Here is a 21,095-nt window from a genome sequence, read left to right as displayed (position 1 = left end):
TCCCTGGGATTCTCCAGGCTAGAATACTGGAGTGGGTTGCCATTTCCTTCTCCAGTGCATGAAAGGGAAAAGTGAAAGTGAAGTCGCTCAGTCGTGTCCGACTCTTAGCGACCCCGTGGACTGTAGCCTACCAGGCTCCTCCGTCCATGGGATTTTCCAGGCAAGAGTACTGGAGTGGGGTGCCATCGCCTTCTCCAGGTTTAAGAGTCAGAACTGTACAAATTACATGCTCAGAGAAGGATCACCCCCTCCTTATCCCACCACCCCATTCCTGCACTGTACGTACTTCTTTCTACCCTTTTCCCACTCACCCCCTGTAGGTAAACCAATCTCTTAGTTTGTGGTTTATCCTTCCTATATTTCTTTAGAAGAGAATCAGAGATTCGTCATAAATATAAAGTTTATATTTATGTAATTTGAGAACTTCCCCATGAGATAATTTTTAAGTGCATGCATGCTTAGTCACCTCACTCATGTCCGACTCTTTGCAACGCCATGGACTGTTTAGCCCACCAGGCTCCTCTGGCAATGGGATTTCCCAGGCAAGAATAGTGGAGTGAGTAGTCATTTCCTACTCCAGCATCTTCCCGACCCAGGGATCAAACACGCCTCTGTGTTGGCAGGCAGGTTCTTTACCACTAGTGCCACCATCTTTCCCAAATGTTTATTTAAAAAACGTTTTTAACCCTCAATATGCTTGCCAAAGATGGTGGTTGGAATATTAAGTTTTCCAAAACAGGGTACCAGTAACATAGTTTACTGTGTAAAAATGATTTAGTCATACCAGAGTGTTTCTTTTCTACAAATAAGCAATTATTCAAACTGATCTCCATCTTTCCTTTTCCAACTTCATCATATGAAATTTTACATTTAGCTGATTTGGACTTTACTGCATTTCTTGAATTTTATTTTATATAAAGTCTTTCTTGTCCCTTTGTTTTTGCTCTTTTTTTCTGTCTAAGCTACCATACCAACTCTCATTCCTTTGAAACCTAACTTGTTCGCCAATTCTTTTCTTATCCTTTTCTCTTCTTCCTCTGAACCTTTGAATGCTAAACAATTCTTCTTTTAGTGGCACTTTTGTGTCTGACCAGGTTTTAGCTATTTAAGTGTCACGAGATTCATTTTTTGGAAGTCTAACTTACATGGATACATGTGAAATGAAGAGATTTTATTTACCCTAGTAAGTCCTTATGATTTTTTCCTTCAGTAGACGTCTAAAATACAAGGTAGTTAATGATAAAAATTAATTTTATGTCTTGCTTTTTGTAGTCAAACACTGTCATCTTCCTTTTTTATCCTAAATAGTAGCCCATGCAGAGTATTGCCATCATAATTTGCTCAATTATTTCCAATTTTTTTATTTTATTTTATTAATTTATATTCAAACTCAAATGACCTCTGTTTGCTGTATACTTGGGAAAATAAAGTCATTGAGTTATTTTTGCTGATTTTTGAGGAATGAAAAGATTGCTTTTGAAATTAATTTCCCATATATAACATTTTATTGCATTTAAATAAAAGCATTTATATAAGTCATGTTTCGGAGAAGGCAATGGCACCCCACTCCAGTACTCTTGCCTGGAAAATCCCATGGACGGAGGAGCCTGGTAGGCTACAGTTCACAGGGTCGCTAAGAGTCGGACACGACTGAGCAACTTCACTTTCACTTTTCCCTTTCATGCACTGGAGAAGGAAATGGCAACCCACTCCAGTATTCTAGCCTGGAGAATCCCAGGGATGGCGGAGCCTGTGGGTTGCCGTCTATGGGGTCGCACAGAGTCGGACATGACTGAAGCGACTTAGCAGCAGCAGCAGCAGAAGTCATGTTTATAAAATACACTAAACTTCTTTTTTCCAAGGTGGCCACAGTACTTAGTAGTTTGCTAGTTTGTATAGCCTACTTATTAGGAATGTAGTGACACACTTTTTTAATTAGGTAAATAGAGAAAATGAAGGGCATTTAACTTAATCTGTAAAGTTTTTGCATGTTTGTACATAGCTGGAGGTAAATGGGTATTAGTTAGCACCACACTATTATATACTGTTGTGATTTAATCTTACAGCATACACCCACAGACAGACAGACACATGCACATGCGCACACACATAGCATGCTACAAAATAAACACACACATAGATATTATCTACAGTGGTTCTTGTCAGAAAGACATCAGATAGGGATTATCTTATTACCCATGGAAACTAAACACAGAAAAGTGTTTTTATCATTTTGCCAAATACCTTGATGCCACATCTCCACATTTCTAAACATGGAGCTTGGAGATACAGCTTTCAAACAATTGAGATCTTTTGATTTAAACAGTTGGTCTATTTCTCCCATTTTTTTCTTGGTATATTAGGAACCATTTCTTTATCCAGCCTCCAAAACTGGAGCCTTTGCAGTTTTAATCACTGCAGTTTCTTTGGAAATATTAAAGCTTCCTTTCATGATTCTTTTCTTTTCCCCAGGTCAGGTGCATTAAGACTACATTTTGTACTTCTCTTGTTAACTCCTTAATAGTGTAGGAAAGAGAAGATGTTGATTTGCATGGAATTCCCATGAAGTTAACCATCTTTTCCTTCTTTCATTGATGAAGCCTCCAGTGTTTTACAGTTGGAAAATTATCACTGATCTCCTGTAATCCAGACATTTTTATCCATTTCATAATGTGTCTATCCTCTGTCCTCCCAAAGCCATGACAGCAGTGAAGGTCTGTTGGTAGCAGTGGGTAGTTACTGTATAAATAATAATAAATGGATGAGTTTTGCTTATATGTGTGTGTTTTTACTCACATTTTATATACATCTTTTTTCCTCTCTCTGCACTTTACCTAGACAGGCATGGTGCATTGTGATACAGCAGTTGGAACACCCGATTATATATCACCTGAGGTCCTGAAATCACAAGGTGGTGATGGTTACTATGGGCGAGAATGTGATTGGTGGTCCGTGGGTGTTTTCCTTTTTGAGATGCTGGTGGGTAAGTAAACTGGGATTTTTTAAAAAACTCATCTCATAACACTAGTTCTAAGTCGAGAATGTGAGAGTATAAAAAAATTTAATTGCTTGTGTTCTAAGGAGAAAGTAGAATTTCTGAAACCTTTGAATTAATAGTGTCTGATACGACAGATTGTTGATTGGAAAATGAAAACGAAGCCTCATGCTGGTACAATAATTGAGCAGGATATGAAAGGAATTGAAAGTCTACTGTTAGGAAATATTCCTTCCGTAGACCTTTTTAATTAAGAAAATACTAGAACAAGAAGCAAATTTACAGCTGCAGTGGGCCTTCATTCTAAGATTTTCTTAATCAGTAGTATTTTGTTGTAAATATTTTAATTATAAGGCTGTTAGTATTTGTTCCAGTAATAATAGGGAACTGAAAGTACTCAGTTTATGTAATTAGTTTTTGTAAACTGTGCTGCTTATATTTACTACTTGTATATATATTTGGTTTGTAATTCCAGTCAAAGAAATCATAAATATGATTATTGACCATTTGACTATCAAGATAAATATATTTTATAATGGTGTTTCAATCTCAGAAAACTCAGAGACAAGTTAAATAATTTCTTTTATTTTGGCCACATCAAAATTTGAAATGCTCATGTATTTCAAAACTTTTCTTTACACCATACATTTCATTTTTAAGATTTCCTAAGTACTAGAGTCACAAAAATATCTTCTGGCTGAAACCAGTGGCTTTAGGGTGAGGGGTGGAAGTGAAAGTCGCTCAGTTGTGTCTGACTCTTTTCGACTCCATGGACTATACAGTCCATGGAATTCTCCAGGCCAGAATACTGGAATGGGCACCCTTTCCCTTCTCCAGGGGATCTTCCCAACCCAGGGATCAAACCCAGGTCTCCCACATTGCAGGCGGATCCTTTACCAGCTGAACCACAAGGAAAGCCCAAAAATACTGGAGTGGGTAGCCTGTCCCTTCTCCAGCAGATCTTGCCAACCCAGGAATCGAACCGGGGTCTCCTGCATTGCAGGCGGATTCTTTACCAACTGAGCTATGAGGGCAGCCCAGGAGAGATGTAGCAAAATCTACTTTGTGAGGCAAATGTGTTAAGGCAAGTAACATTATAAGAATTTAGAGTGAATTAGTGTTAGAACTTGGAGAATTTCTTTTCTGTGACTCTGAAAGAAATTGGTAGTGGAAATCTGTAAAATCTGTATAATGATTGAATATGGCTATTGCTTAAAAAAAAAAAAAAAAAAAAAACCTCAGTACAAAATTAGGTAACCCTTGGTCCTGGAACTTTTTGTAGTTAAAATGCCTTCTCTTGATGACTGTATGTGTATGTGTAGCATTGACCTTGCTGTGCTAAGTCTCATGTTCTGCTGTGACTTGCTTTGTTCTGGGCCTTTGTCATTGCAGTGGGTCTCTTTGTACACACTGTATTCTCTTAGGTAGCTGTCTGTTCTCCCCACGTCTGGGCCCTGTCTGATGATTTATTAGGTGTGTCTTGTAGTATTTTGAAAGTGGAGTATATTCCATCATTTGCCTAGACTCTCCCAGAGTTTTAAAAAATAATATACTTTCGAGGAAGTCACCTGGGTTATTTGAAGAGACCATTTATACACCTGCTACCGTTTTCAGCTCTGAGAGCTGAATTTAATGAGTTTGAATGGCACTGATTTGCAGTGTTCTGAGCATACTCTGGTGCTCACTCATCAGGTTGGTTGGCACTAGACTTCACTTCAAAGAGTCTACTGCAGTTAAAAATCACACTAGAAAAATCTTGAATTCAAAACTCTCCTCTGCTACCCTTGGAAAACAAAAACTATCTGAGCACTCCTTTTTGGCAGATTTGGGGAAGTCTGGTTTGTACTAAGGTAATTTGAAGCACACTGGCAGGGCCTTTAATTCTTAGACTTTGAGTACTGGCCAAAATGATGCTATGAACTTTTTCAAAAGTCTTTACACTCATTTCAGTGCCTTTTTATCACAGTCATCAGTTGACAGGAACACTGTATTTGGAGACTGATTCTGCCATTTTCAGCTCTAGCTGTGTGTCCTCGTAGGCAAATCACATGTCATCTATCTGGGCCTGGCTTCCTTGTATGTAAAATAATGAGGCTGATCTGACTCTTAGAGCTGCATTGTCCAGTCTATTGTGATGAAAGTGGCTTATGTCTGCACTGTTTAGTATGGTGGGGACCTGCCATGTTGGGCTTTTGAAATATGGCTAATGTGACTAGGGAAATGAATTTTTTATTTTATTTCATTTTAATTAATTTAAAGTGCCACTTGTGGTTGGTTTGATTTAGCTGAAGCATTAGAAGGCTCTAACTGATCTGATCGCACCTAGTAACCTTTTAAATTATCCAATAAATTGATTTTTTTCTCATTATGTATTTCCCAACACATTGTACAGTTAGTATTGATTTTATTTTGATCTTAAAAGTTATTGGCTTATTGGTATAGTTAAAATTTAAATATATTCTTGGTGTGTGCATGTTTGTTTTGACCGAGATTCCTGTCCCATAGACCTTTCCTTCTTACATGCGTTCGATAAATCTAAACTTAACGTATTTAAGTATTAGGTAAAAAATGTTTAATTTGCATTCTCTGTTACACTCTGTGTCTTCTTTGTTGGTACTTTAGGGGATACTCCATTTTATGCAGATTCACTTGTAGGAACATACAGCAAAATTATGGATCATAAAAACTCACTATGTTTCCCTGAAGATGCAGAAATTTCTAAACATGCGAAGAATCTCATCTGTGCCTTCTTAACAGATAGGTAATATACATTAAATTTCTTTATAGAGATTTCTTTGTAGAGAATCCTTTTAGGTTTTAGATTTGTAGAAGTGAAAGCTTACCTAACTCTTATATATACACATATAGAATCAGTCTTTTTATCCAACTTGCATTTAATTCTGGTTTAGCCTTTTCCTACTGCTTAGCCTGGGATTGGGTTACCGTTGTCATTTTGTATGTGCTGCCCGATGGTAATCCAACTCTGATCTTAACCCTCATATCTAAAAAGAAAACTTGGTAAAATAATGCATCTGAGAGAAAAGAAAACGTCTGTATTTTACATTTTATCCTTTAAAATGATTGAGCCATATTGCTCTTGACTGTACAACTTTTGAGAGAAGAACATTTTGTGCAGATAAATACTCAAAAGTTAATAATCTTAAAAACTGTGTTTGACTTTGCAATGCGTCCTTCCCAGTCCCTTTTAATTTGCATTTGAATATGAGCAAGTCCATCCTGAAAATTCTATATTTCTTAAAATAGATGAACATTATTGTGAAAGCCTGCCTTAAAGAAAGAGAAGCCTGGAAAGCTCCTTGAAGTGTCTTCCTTGCCCTCTCTAGTCTTTTCTGGTTTCCCACTTTATATTTGTGATAGGAGTCATCCTGTCAGTGGGCCAACGCATACTTGTGGGTGCTTTGACCTCAGACCAGACTTAACTCGCTAGCTTTATGATTTTAGAGAAATTATTTTACTTTCTGGGGAAATAATTTTACTCATTCTAAATATAATGGGCTCAGATTTAGATGATAACTGAGGACATTTCTTGCTCTGTGATGCTGTCTTCCTGAGCACACCTTATTGTTTGTTTGCCAGTTGCTGTTACAAGCAGTACTGTAGTGACCATTCTCATACATTTCTCTTTGCATACTTTTTGTAGGATAAAATCTTAAAAATGGATTTCTGGTTTATACATTTTAAAATTGACCTACTTGAGTTGCAAATTTGACTCCCAGAAATGTCACATGGGGTATATTTCCATGATTAAGAATTGTTTCCCTCATTCTTGTCAAACTAAGTACTGCTGCTGCTGCTGCTAAGTCACCTCAGTCGTGTCCGACTCTGTGCGACCCCATAGATGGCAGCCCACCAGGCTCCCCCATCCCTGGGATTCTCCAGGCAAGAACACGAGTGGGTTACCATTTCCTTCTCCAGTGCAGGAAAGTGAAAAGTGAAAGTGAAGTCGCTCAGTTGGGTCTGACTCCTAGCGACCCCATGGACTGCAGCCCACCAGGCTCCTCCATCCATGGGATTTTCCAGGCAAGGGTACTGGAGTGGGGTGCCATTGCCTTCTCCGAACTAAGTACTATGAATTTTATTTTTCCATACAAAGAAGAAAATTATATTTTTCCTCATTATTTTAATCTTTTTCATTTATTCATCAATCATTTGCAAAATAAAACTTCGTTAATTACATAATTAATGAACAATTCATGGTGATAAACTCAAAATAAATTTTATATAATGTTTGTTTTGAGGACTAGGTGGAGTTGATAGGAATGATTATGATTCGTGCTGAAAGGTATAATATAAAACAGGATATATAGCATGTGTTAATGAAAGGAGTACCATTCATGAAAGACTAGCCTTAGTGATTTATGGATGGTGGTAGTTGCAATCTAAAGAATGATTGTAGGTGGAGAAAAGATAGTTTGAGAAGAATTTAATGCCATTAGTGTGACTAGGAGTACTTCCTTCTATAAACTTTACAGGTTTTCTTGTTTATGTTAAACATAGCTCCAGGGGTATAATTGCTTATTATTTCCACATAGTCTTCACTGAAGACTCAAAAAGTCAAAGAATGAAATTATTAGCAATATTTTTCTTGTATTCAGATTGACAGTTTTAATATAAATTCAATACATATTTATATTTAACTTACATTTAATATAGATGTAGATCTATCCAGAGTGAATATGGATAGCTTCAAGCACAATATGTGAGTTCTTTTTAAGAAGGGGGGAGGAGTTTTTGAAATAACATTTTTATCATATAGGTTTTAAAAAAATTCTTCTGTGCCAGAAATTAGATCTCCATTCATTTTATGCCCTAAAATTGGTCATGCGATTTTGGCACATGCCGTGACTTTTTTAGTTGAAAGCATCCTATACGTTGATTTGATACAGAATGCAAGTGGAAACATGATTTCTTTTCCATGACATTCATTATGTAGGGAGATCACGTGCTGTGAAAATTAGATTACTTATTTTTGAGCAGTATTTAAGCTGAAGCTTTTCGATTTTTTTAAATTCATTTCTGATCCTTATTCTAATCCTCATTGAGATAAGAGTATTTTTATATTTTTATAATCTTACTCTTTATAATAGAATGTTTAACTGCATTATTTAGGGAGGTACGCCTTGGAAGAAATGGGGTAGAAGAAATCAAACAACATCCTTTCTTCAAGAATGATCAGTGGAATTGGGATAACGTAAGAGAGAGTAAGTCAATAAATTTAAATATTTCCATTTCATCACATTTTCAATCTCATGAGTTGAATCCTCTTCTGATTTAAAAAGCATGTCTGGTACTCTTAATAGTAATTTTTAAATTGAGAGATTTTATTTCAATTCATTCTGAAGCTGTGTAACTAAATCTTATTGTAGTATCTTAAGAATCTTATTGCAGTATCTTAGCAAACTAGTATGTCTTTATTTCCCAGTGCTTTTATGATAAACATTATTGGTTTCTTAATTTGTCAAGCTAAGTTTTATAGATCTCAATAATTTTCAGAATTGGGGAAATATAATTTTTTAATTCATATGTTTGAATTAATAAATCAGTAGTTACTTATGGAGAGTACTCTGGGAAATACGGGTAAACATAGTAGTTCTTTTAAACTTCATGTATATTTACATTAATTCATTTTAAGAGTAAGAAGTATTTCTGCTTAAAGATGTAGTAGAAAACTTCTTAAAACTAAAGCATGTATGTGTAAGTTATTGCTGCTTGAAAGTTTAATACCTAGAATAATATCGTACTGCCTTGGATAGGTTAATTCATCTATGTTTAAAACCAATCTAATATAATGATAAAACACAGAATTTCAGTTCTTTGAAATGGTAAAATAGTAAATCTGTCCTTGAAATTTTCTATAGTAAATCGTGACAATATAGTATTGTTTGCTAATCAAATATCAATATATAATGTGTTAATATTTATATAGTGTGTTAATATCAATATAACATTAATAATCTATAATAACGAATATAAAACAGATCAAGGGTGGTTTCTGTCTTTTTAAATCATACGTATTATTATTAAGCAATGTTTTTCTTTTCTTTTAATAGCCGCAGCTCCTGTGGTACCTGAACTCAGCAGTGACATAGACAGCAGCAATTTTGATGACATTGAAGATGATAAAGGAGATGTAGAAACCTTCCCAATTCCTAAGGCTTTTGTGGGAAATCAGCTACCTTTTATAGGATTTACCTACTATAGAGAAAATTTGTATGTGATTTGTTTGTTGTATTTTTATTGTTTTCAACATCTAGCTGTAAAGAGTTGTCTTATTTCAGAACTCTGAATTATAGAAGATAAAGTGTTAATTTGTTTCAAACTGAGATTTTTTTCAAAGAATATTATATAATATTCATTTACAAATGAATGTAAGGCAGTGTTGTGTGTTTGAAGACCGAACACCTGCTTTTGAGGGAGTCTGTCAACTATTAAGGGACATAGGAGAATTATATAGTCATAATGAAGGGTAGAATGTGATATTAGCCTTAAGAAAGGTACCAAGAAGATCTGAGAATCATAATTCTTCTAATTTCAGAAGAAAAATAAAAGTCACATCTCTTTGGGGCTAGTGTAGGGGGAAGTCAGGTAAGACCTCAAGGAAGAGATAGCATTTTAACCAAGTCTAAAGATAAGAAAGGGTTTTGAGTAGCTGAGATGTAGGGATGTTAGGTGAGTGTGGTGGGGAGGTGAATAGTGGAAGCAAAACTTTGGAATTTAAGCATACACTGGGAGCAGAGCAATATAGTCCAGTAGGTTTCTAACATGGTATATATCACTGTATTATAACCATTTGGAGAACTTAATGGGACTGTGATTTTCTTGCCTGTAATACCTTCATCTAATGCAGAGCCTGGCGTAAGATCATTCAATAAATATTGCTCAAGTGGAGTGAGTACTGGGTATAAGATTAGAAAATAGACTGGAGTTAGAGTGTGAGGGAAGCATAATGGAACAGACAATTGCTGTGTATTGTGCTAAGGGACTTTTGACTTTGACACGAAGAGCTGCTGAAAACTGTTAAGTAGTTAAATGAAGTGTTAAAGACATTTGAGAAATTTTTGATACTTCCATGTTTGTAATGGTTGGGGAGAACAACTGTTATGGTTTGCCCAGGACTGAGGGGTTTCCTAGGATGTGCTGTGGGACTTTCATGCTAAAATTAGGAAAATCAGCGCAAACCAAGATGAGTTGTTCATCCTGTTAAAGATAAGATTCTGAAAACTGCTGTAATGCTGACAAAAGTGAAGACATCAGTGCAGGAGAAATCCAGGTGTGTTCATATACAGCAAGGAACGACCAGTTAAGAGAGAAACTGACAGTTAAATAGAAGTGATGATTTATGTATTAAGACCAGGAGATCAAAAGATGTTGTCTTTGAAAAAGAGGAGAAATGTGTCCTTTCAGAAGATTTCTAGAAAAGAAGAATAAAATAGGAACTCAAAATGAGGTGAAGAGGGGGAAAAATATGGTTGTGTTTAGTGATTCCAGTCTCAACAGTGTTAAACACTAGAACGTCGGCTTAAGAGTGGGAAGCAAGAAATAGCATTTTAAATTATTGAAAACAGTATAAATGTCAAGAGGGGGAAATAGTACTTCACTTAAAATATGATTGAAAGTGAAAAGAAAGAGAATTTAATTCTGAGGATAACTTGATATCAGAAAATGAGTTAAAATGGCATGCAAAAGAATTTCCTGCCTTTCCTTCTAGGTTACTAAGTGACTCTCCATCTTGTAAAGAAAATGACTCAATACAATCAAGGAAGAATGAAGTATGTGTAAATTTTTACTGCTCTATTTTAATCACATGTTCAAATACTTTAGTAATATCCATGTATTTTAAAAGTTCACTTGATGTTACTTTTAGATGGCATTCCTTGTTGCCGTCCAGTTCAGTATAACACTAAAGTGATTCATTTATTTGACAAGTATTATGGTAATGAGATCCAGTGGCTAGTAAAAAGATGAGTTACATGACTTTAGGCTTAATTTCATTACAAAAGTGTAGAATATGTTTATAAACAGCTGTATTTCCTACCAGTTAGAAAATTTTGTAATCTTAGCACCATATATGAATATAGATAGTGAGCTATAAGAATACAGAAATAGTGGAGAGTTTAGAGTTTTTCGCAAAGAATTGATATAAAGGATAATTTTATCAAAATGTTACAGTATTTTGTGACCTCCACACAAATCTAAATCATATAGACACATAAATGAGGATGCTGAATATTTTTCCCTTCAAAACTTATAAAAACTAAAAAAATTGAGTAATTTTGATATGATTTGTGTTTTAGGAATTTTACAAAGCATAGCAAGCATTTAAAATTTTTTTTGTTGTTTTGTTTTAAATAGGAGAGTCAAGAGGTATGTTGATGTCAAATATGTTGAAAAACAGGAAAATCTCATCACTCTAGCGATGATATAACCATATGATATAACCATATTCCACCTAGCATTTGGAGTACTACACCTACCCAAGAGAGAAGTTCCCAACCTTTTTTTCTGCCAAGTATTCTTTTCATTATTGCTCCTATGGATCTGTTGTTTAAAATGTATATTATGTACTTTTCTTGGTTTTGTTTATTAAGGATATGTAACTAGCAGCAAGAACTTTTGATTAGCATGTGATAACTAATCAGCATGTAATCAAGTTACACCAATGTAGTAGCAGCCAAAAGCTGTTGAACTTGAGGAGTTCATTGGCCTATATTTCCTTACTAGAGAAATATAGTTTTTCTTAAGATACATGAAATATTTAAGAAATCATGGAGAACCTCATCACTAGAAAAAATAGTGGAAAAAACATTGTCCATGAAATCTAATAGGTCTTTTGGGGCACTGCCACTTATTAGCTGTGCTATCTTGTCCCAGTTGTTCACCTTTTTTGGAGTTCAATTTCTTTATTGAATAAATGTACTACTACCCATCTTCTTATGGCTTTTGTTAGGATTAATGACACAGTAAATGTAAAGTATGTGCCATTGTACGTAAAATACAAAAGGAAGTCAAAAAGTTAAATCCTTTAGAAAGGCAGTAATGCTCCCAAAATAGATTCTTTAGTACTTTCTATAATTTTACTTCTTTTAAAGACTGATAAATTTGGCCTATAAGAAGATTTAAAGAATGGCAAGATGACTTGTAATTAATTAGCCATCATTAATCCAAAAGAGTTATTGATGATAAACTTTTCACAGTATTGCACCTGGCACAGTATAGGAAATTATAAAGAGGTTTTGTGTGTGTGTGTGTGTGTGTGTGTGTGCGCGTGCGCACCTTTTTTTGAGGTAAAATTGATCAATTCAGTTCAGTCGCACAGTCGTGTCTGACTCTTTGCAACCCCATAAACTGCAGCACACCAGGCTTCCCTGTTCATCACCAACTCCCAGAGCTTGCTCAAACTCAACGTCCATTGAGTCGGTGATGCCATCCAACCGTCTCATCCTCTGTCATCCTCTTCTCCTCCTGACTTCAATCTTTACCAGCATCAGGGTCTTCTCCAATGAGTCAGTTCTTCACATCAGGTGGCCAAAGTATTGGAGTTTCAACTTCAGCATCAGTCCTTCCAGTGAATAGTCAGGACTGATTTCCTTTAGGATGGACTGGTTGGATCTCCTTGCAGTCCAAGGGACTCTCAAGAGTCTTCTCTAACACCACAGTTTAAAAGCATCAATTCTTCGGTGTTCACCTTTCTTCACAGTCCAACTCTCACATCCATACATGACTACTGGAAAACCCATAGCTTTGACTAGATGGACATTTGTTGGCAAAGTAATTGTCTCTGCTTTTTACTCTGCTGTCTAGGTTTGTCATAGCTTTTCTTCCAAGGAGCAAGTGTCTTTTAATTTCATGGCTGCAGTCACCATCTGCAGGGATTTTGGAGCCCAAGAAAATTAAGTCTGTCACTGTTTCCATTGTTTCCCCATCTATTTGCCATGAAGTGATGGGACCGGATACTATGATCTTAGTTTTTTGAATGTTGAGTTTAAAGCCAACTTTTTCGCTCTTCTCTTTCACTTTCATCAAGAGGCTCTTTAGTTCCTTTTCACTTTCTGCCATTAGGGTGATATCATCTGCATATCTGAGGTTAATGATATTTCTCCTGGAAATCTTGATTCCAGCTTGTGCTTCATCCAGCCTGGCATTTCACATGATGTACTCTGTATATAAGTTAAATAAGTAGGGTGACAATATACAGCCTTGACATACTCCTTTCCCTATTTGGAATCAGTCTGTTGTTCTAAGTCCAGTTCTAGCTGTTGCTTCTTGACCTGCATACAGATTTCTCAGGAGGCAGGTCAGGTGGTCTGGTATTCCCATCTCTTTAAGACTTTTCCACAAACAAACTGACTGTGTGATCCACACAGTCAAAGGCTTTGGCGAAGTCAATAAAGCAGAAGTAGATATTTTCCTGAAACTCTCTCGCTTTTTCGATGATCCAACGGATGTTGGCAATTTGATCTCTGGTTCCTCTGCCTTTTCTAAAACCAGCTTGAACATCTGGAAGTTCACAGTTCACATATTGCTGAAGCCTGGCTTGGAGAATTTTGAGCATTACTTTGCTAGTGTGTGAAATGAGTGCAGTGTGCAGTAGTTTGAACCTTCTTTGGCATTGCTTTTCTTTGGGATTGGAATGAAAAGTGACCTTTTCTAGTCCTGTGGTCACTGCTGAATTTCCCAAATTTTTTGGCGTATTGAGTGCAGCGCTTTCACAGCATCATCTTTTAGGATTTGAAATAGCCTAACTGAAATTCCATCACCTCCACTAGCTTTGTTTGTAGTGATGCTTCCGAAGGCCCACTTGACTTCGCATTCTAGGATGTCTGTCTGCTCTAGGTGAGTGATCATACCATCGTGGTTATCTGGGTCATGAAGATCTTTTTTGTATAGTTCTTCTGAGTATTTTTGCCACCTCTTCTTAATATCTTCTGCTTCTGTTAGGTCCATACCATTTCTGTCCTTTATTGTGCCCATCTTTGCATGAAATGTTCCCTTGGTATCTCTAATTTTCTTGAAGAGATCTCTAGTCTTTCCCATTCTGTTGTTTTCCTCTGTTTCTTTGCATTGATCACTTAGGAAGGCTTTCTTGTCTCTCCTTGCTATTCTTTGGAAGTCTGCATTCAGATGGATGTATCTTTCCTTTTCTCCTTTGCCTTTCACTTTTGATACTGATATGTAACATTTTGAAATTGATATGTAACATTATATAGTTTCAGGCATACAACAGTATGATTTTACTTCTGTGTTCATTGCAGAGTGATCATTTAGAGTGTAATAATCAACCATCATCATACACTTGGCCCCATTCACTCATTTCATCTACCCCAGCTCCCTTTTCCTCTGGTAATGACGAGTCTGTCCTGTCTTTTGAGTTTGTTTTTGTTTTGTTTATTTTTTCCCTTTTTTTGGTTTGTTTCCCTATGAGTGATACCATATGATTTTTGTCTTTCATTTTCTGACTTTCATTCTAATGCCCTCAAGGTTCATCCATGTTGCAAACAGCTAGATTTCACTTTTTTCCCTTTTTTTTTCTTTTTTATGGCTGAGTGGTTCCCAGTCTGTATATATATCACATCTTCTTCATCCATTTATCCTCCAGTGGATACTTAGGTTGTTTCTGCATCTTGGGTGCATATATGTTTTGAATTAGTGTTTTCGTATTCTTCAGATAAATACCCATAATTGGAATAGCTGGATTATATGGTAATTCTGTCCTTATCTTTTGAAGAATCTTTGTATTGTTTTCAATACTGGCTACACCAGTTTACATTCCCATCAACAGTGCATGAGTTCCCTTTTCTCTACATGCTCTCCAATATTTGATATTTTTGTCTTTTTGTAAGGTGATACTTCATTGTGGTTTTCATTCATATCCCTAATAATTAATGATGTTGAACATATTTTCTTAGATCTGTTAGCTATCTGCATGCTTTCTTTGGGAAAATTGAAGGAAATTTTATTCTTATTTCTAAGAAAAGTAATATATTTTTTAGCATGTTCAGTCAAATATTCCAAATATTTGTTTCAGATGTAGACCTTTTATCTTTATCTTATTAGCACAAATGGTGACAATATTTTCATATAAATAATCTACAAAAGAACAGTGGAGGATATCAATTTTTTAAAATTTATTTATAATGAATGAGAAACTTGCTATCATAGAAGAATTCTGCCAAGATTGGAGCTTCTCATTCTTATGTTTACGTAGTGTGTGCGTATATACACATGTGCTGTGATATAAAGCAAGAGATGGAGGGTTTTTTTCTGTCAATAAAAATCACATTAAGAAGGTACAAATACTGTACCTATATTAAGTCGAAAGAAAGGAGATTATCATTGTTTTCTTTAAGCCTCTCACTTTTTAAATGTGATCACACTTTATAATTATAGTTTTTTATTTTCTGACAGATTCAGAAAAAACTGTACACATTAGAAGAACACCTTAGCACTGAAATACAAGCCAAAGAGGAACTAGAACAGAAGTGCAAGTATGTTCTGTGGATAATTAAATGTTATATTTTAAAATGTAAATTTAAACATTTTACTAAAAAGAGCTACAGAGTAATTATATGATTATTTTACAATTTATGGCAAATGTCTTTATTGTAAGAATTATTTTATTTACTGTTGCCTTTGAAATTCTTCAGATCTGTTAATACTCGCCTAGAGAAGGTGGCAAAGGAGTTAGAGGAAGAGGTAAAGTTGCTCTATGCTTTTATTTACATTTTTGTTCGTAAAAAGTTTTGATGCCTGACTTACCTATAGAGTTCACTTAATACCATGTTAATACAAATCTTGTTATGTAGTAAAATATATATTGTAGCATTGGTGGACAGGACTGAGATTATAGGGTAAACCGTGATAATAGGCTTCATTTTGTTGTGTTTTTACAAATGAATTAATTTAGTATATGTAGATATTTCAAGGAAAAATAATTTCAGTCATATTAATGACATGGCTTAAAAATAGAAATTGACAACTTTTTTTTATTATTCAGACCTGTAGTTTATATTAAGTAAAGGTGGTTCAAGGGTGATGAAATGTTACAGAAAGTGGCTTACAATAGTAAACAAAATACTTATGTTCTTGATTATTTAAGAATAATATGCTATTTTAAAAATATGGAAACCATTTGTAATTTTAACAAAATGGCTTTTGTTAAAGTTTTAGCTTTTTTAAAGGTCTCTTCTATCTGATGTAACTGAAATATTTTTTATTTTCACTTGATTTTTATACATACTTTCCTTTGATAATAACTTCAAGCATTATTTCAGATTACCTTGAGGAAAAATGTGGAATCAACATTAAGACAATTAGAAAGAGAAAAAGCACTTCTTCAGCACAAAAATGCAGAATATCAGCGGAAAGCTGATCATGAAGCAGACAAGAAGCGAAATTTGGAGAATGATGGTTTGTAGTGTAGAATACTAAATACTTACTAAGAAAAAAGCTTGTATGTGTGTGTTGTGTTGAAGCTTGCTACTTAAATGCTTTTTATCATAGTTAACAGTTTAAAAGATCAACTTGAAGATTTGAAAAAAAGAAATCAGAACTCTCAGATATCCACTGAGAAAGTGAATCAACTCCAGAGACAAGTAGGTTGATCCCAATTTATTTATAATAAGGATTTTGAATTTTATTTATGACTGTTAGCATTTGTTTTAATTGGTAATGTTATAAAAGGGAAATCATTAGAAAGATATCTTTAGGGTTTTGCTTATTTTAAATAGTTTGCAGTGGGGTAATAAAGTATTTTCATCATATATACCTGTGTTTATATGTTTGTTTTTTGTTTGGTTTTGAATGGAATAACAGCTGGATGAAACCAATGCTTTGCTGCGAACAGAATCTGATACTGCAGCCCGGTTAAGGAAAACACAGGCAGAAAGTTCAAAACAGATTCAGCAACTGGAATCTAACAATAGAGATCTACAAGACAAAAATTGCCTGCTGGAGACTGCCAAGTTAAAACTTGAAAAGGAATTTATCAATCTTCAGTCAGTTCTAGAATCTGAAAGGAGGGACCGAACCCATGGATCAGAGATTATTAATGATTTACAAGGTATTAAAGTAAAGTGGAGATTGCGCTTAAGTTCATCTTAATATGCTGGAGTAGTAGGTTTGTGGATATACTACTCTGTTCTATAAAGTTAGGGTGTTAGAAACACATTGTTAAAAAATTTTATGAATGAAGGATTTACTTTCAAGTAGTATTAAGTATTTTAAATAACAAGCCACTTCTGAAAGCAGTAGATTGGATTCCAGTTGAATTAACTCTGAAGCACTATACCAACAATTATAAAATTTCTGCTCATAAATAACAGCTTTAAGGTATGAGGTGAATTCTGAATTTTTTACTCTAAATTTAATTTGTATTGTATATAAATTTATTGTTTTTTAAAATGTTGCAATTTTAGGTAGAATATCTGGCCTAGAAGAAGATGTAAAGAGTGGTAAAATCTTATTAGCAAAAGTAGAGATGGAGAAGAGACAACTACAGGAGAGATTTACTGATTTGGAAAAGGTAAAACATGTTAAGTTTTATATTTGTGTAAGAAAATGGCTGTAGAGTTTTGAGTTGAAAAACTTATTCTAAAATAAGGAAAATTAGTAACTGAGCTATTTCCAGCACTCATGTACTTTTTTATATTGTTATGTAGATTGAGGATATATACTTAAAGGCTTACCATAACACCATACAAGCAGTCCTTAGCATGTTAGTTTTTTATGAAGGGAGGACTTTCCTAGGATGTGTTATGAGGATGCTTCTTCTCCCTAGACATCCCAGGAAAACTCAGATTTTGGTGTACATTTATCTTCAAAATGATGTAATTATCATGACTTTTCATGTAGAAGTTTAGCAAAAAGTGCTATAAGCAGGGATCATTCTAGGCTCTGTGTAGATAATATTTTGTTTTCATTCATTTAAGTATTTAGTGTATCATATGTGGTAGAAATATCAGGATGCAGTTCTTGCCCTTAACAACCTCACATCTAGTAGGTAATTTCTAAAGTAAAGTAAAGTACACAGATAATTCTAATGCAATGTGGTAAGTAGAATGATAGAGGTATGGGTAGGGTATCTTGGGTACACAGAATGAATCCCTAATCTGACAGGGCAGCATTAGCTGACAAAGTAAAGTTGCATTATGAGCTGGGGAGGACATCATGAGCAAAGGCACAGAGGACAGAAAATAAAAGTCATAGTTTATTTAAGTATAAACTGTTCAGTATTTCTAGAGTAAAGAGTGAAGGTCAAGAAATTTTAATCTTTTAAGGGAAAGAGTGAATATTTTAAATTTTGCAGGCCATATGGTCTCTACTTCAGTAAAGGGAATGGGCATGGCTATGATCTAATGAAATTTTACACAAATAGACATCATGCTAAAATTGGCCATGCAAGATGTTGAATACTCTTTTAAGAAACTCAGTTGCTCTAAGAAATGGATCAACTGCTGAAGGGCTTTTAAGTTGGGTGATTTTATTAGTGATTCATTTAAGATACATTATTATGTACTATGTGAAAACTAGGTTTGAGGCGGACAAGATGAGGTAGGTAGATTAATCAGAGGCTTTTTCAGATAAAGTAACTCAGATAACGGAGACAACTAGTACAGTAGTTCAAAGAATGGAAAATAGGAATGAATCTGAGAAATATTTGAAGGAGGAGTATTTGGGAACACTTAGTGATTGATTGATTAAATGTAGCATGTGAATAGTACTTAAGAATGAGTTTTGAGTTCCTAGTTTGTGACAAAAATCTATAGTGGTGCCTTTAATTAATAAAGAATAAAGGAGAAATAGAGGAGACAATGATAAATCCATTTTAGTCTTGAGGTGCTGGTGACACAACCAAATTAGGATGTCTACAGAGAAGTAAGCTATGGTAATAGCAGCTAGAAATATTTGATCGTCATTGATATTGAAGTAGCTCAAACTGTGCGAATGAAAGAACCCATCTGGAAGGAGATTGCTTAGACCTGTGGTTTTTCAAAGCAGAGTGAACTACTCTGTTGATAGATGGTGTAGTTTGAAAAAAATTATTTTCATTATTGAAAAAAAAGTCTGTATTTATGATATAAACTATAGGAAACAAAGAATTAGAAGATCTTTTGAGGATATATGGAAAATTAACTTCTATTAATGGTTCACAACTTAAAACATGTTTTCCATGTGGAAAATAAAGGTGGGTAGTAGAGGATCCTGAGGTTTTTTTTTTTTTTACCCCCTAAAGATCTAGCAAAGGAAAATGTTAGGTATGTTTTAAAAGTTTGAGAAATAATACGGAAAGAGGAGAAGCATTATGGCTAAAGAATGCTACCTACAGAGAACACCCAGTATTTAAGAGGTGGCTGGGACAAAACTTCACACACAGCAGAAAAGATGAGAGAAGGATGGGGAGAGCCAAGTGAAGTTCAAGTATATCAAGGAAATAGTTTCAAGGGCAACAGTGAGTTCAAATGAAAAATGACTGAAAGGGTTTGTTGAATTTGATAATTGAGGTATCATTCATCACTTTATTGAGCTCAAGTAATTGCAGTGAAGATCTCGAAACAGTAGTGGAGATATGGGAGATAAGTACATTGGGAAGCAAATAGGTGGAACAGCACACAGGGTACTTTTACAGGAGGTCTGAAGATGGGAGGGAACGGGTTAAACGTTGTTAGTAAGCCTGTAAAGAAATTTTTGAAACTGTGAGCCAGTCTGTTTTGTTGATGGCTGCCGTTTAAATCTTTAATAGGAAAAGAACAACATGGAAATAGATATGACATACCAACTAAAAGTTATACAGCAAAGTTTAGAACAAGAAGAGACTGAACATAAGGCTACAAAAGCACGGCTCGCAGATAAAAACAAGATTTATGAATCCATTGAAGAAGCTAAATCAGAAGCCATGAAAGGTATGCATTTTCATAAGAGAATTTTCAGCAGTATTTTACAGAATTGATTCTGTATTCAATTTTGATTTTGGAAAATATTTTTAAAAACTATTAGGAAAGCTTTACATATATATATATTTATATATATGTTTTCCTTTAAGGCCATGACCATTTCTAGGATAGTAAGGCTCAAACACAAAATTGCTCAACCACATTTTTAGATCAGAAAGAAATGAATATTTCAGTGGTATCAATAGTGGCAGGCATATAGAGTGTGAAGTTCTAGATATATCTATTCAGATTTGGGGGATATGCTCTTTTTATTAGTTTGACATTTCACCGGACTTCCCTGGTGTCTCAGACGGTAAAGTGTCTGCCTACAATGCAGAAGACGCAGGTTCAATCGCTGGGTCGGAAAGATCTCCTGGAGAAGAAATGGCAACCCACTCCAGTGTTCTTGCCTGGAGAATCCCAGGGACAGGGGACCTTGGTAGGCTGCCGTCTATGGGGTCTGACACAGAGTCAGACACGACTGAAGTGACTTAGCAGCAGCAGCAGTAAGAAGAAAGTTAGTGGCCCATGTTTCCCTGTCCGTGGCCTAAAAAGACAAGAGTTGAATTTCTTCTGAGATCATAATTTAGGTGCTATAAAATTCAAACATTTTTCACATTTGTAACACACATGTAATCACCACCCAAGACAAGATAAGAGAATCTATATTTTCCTCATCTCAGTGAGTTCACTCATGCCTCTTTCTGTTCTCTAGACCCACATTCCGGTGATTGGTTTTTAAAAGGAGTGCATTTGTTTATAGGTTGTTCTCAGAACTGTTGAAAATGAACCAATTTAGTATAGTAACAACTGTCTTTCTTTCAAATTTCTTTTTACAACTCATACAGATGACTTGCATATTTTGCATGATTACGCACAACTTAAATTTTGTAGATGGTACTCAAATATGGTATAAAACCTTTGGTCTTTCTACTGCATGTCATTACTTCCTTTGAGTAAGAATATGGCTTACCAATGAATTACTAGCTATGTAATCTTGTCTAGTTACTTACCCTTTTATGCCTAGTTTCCTGTAAAGGGGCAGTTCCTGTATTTGGTTGTTGTGAAAAACAGGTGCATTAATACATGAAAAGTGCCTAGAAATGCTAGTTGTTTATAGTAGTATATGAAAAACGTTTCATTTTTCCACA

At 35.0% G+C, this 21,095-nt stretch overlaps 1 protein-coding gene across 4 annotated transcripts in view; it reads left to right on the top strand.

Annotated features, from left to right (window-relative positions):
- The window catches only part of ROCK2 (Rho associated coiled-coil containing protein kinase 2), a 138,156-nt gene that overhangs the window by 81,719 nt on the left and 35,342 nt on the right, over positions 1-21,095 (top strand). For 3 of the 4 annotated variants that reach the window (XM_081596534.1, XM_081596533.1, XM_081596535.1), the window contains 12 exons: positions 2,839-2,983; positions 5,618-5,756; positions 8,126-8,217; positions 9,067-9,226; positions 10,725-10,791; positions 15,422-15,501; positions 15,661-15,709; positions 16,288-16,423; positions 16,517-16,608; positions 16,829-17,075; positions 17,431-17,537; positions 19,755-19,914. In XM_081596534.1, coding sequence (XP_081452660.1) covers positions 2,839-2,983; positions 5,618-5,756; positions 8,126-8,217; positions 9,067-9,226; positions 10,725-10,791; positions 15,422-15,501; positions 15,661-15,709; positions 16,288-16,423; positions 16,517-16,608; positions 16,829-17,075; positions 17,431-17,537; positions 19,755-19,914 — 1,474 coding nt within the window. Of the gene's footprint in view, positions 1-2,838; positions 2,984-5,617; positions 5,757-8,125; positions 8,218-9,066; positions 9,227-10,724; positions 10,792-11,368; positions 11,381-15,421; positions 15,502-15,660; positions 15,710-16,287; positions 16,424-16,516; positions 16,609-16,828; positions 17,076-17,430; positions 17,538-19,754; positions 19,915-21,095 lie in introns of all 4 variants that reach the window. The other variant, XM_081596532.1, reaches the window with a different exon arrangement.

Source organism: Giraffa tippelskirchi, chromosome 4, assembly GCF_054371585.1.
Source record: "Giraffa tippelskirchi isolate mGirTip1 chromosome 4, T2T-mGirTip1v1.2.pri, whole genome shotgun sequence".
Lineage (NCBI taxonomy): Eukaryota > Metazoa > Chordata > Mammalia > Artiodactyla > Giraffidae > Giraffa > Giraffa tippelskirchi.
The sequence above is the reverse complement of the archived record's forward strand: the minus strand, read 5'-3'. Positions and strand labels throughout refer to the sequence as shown.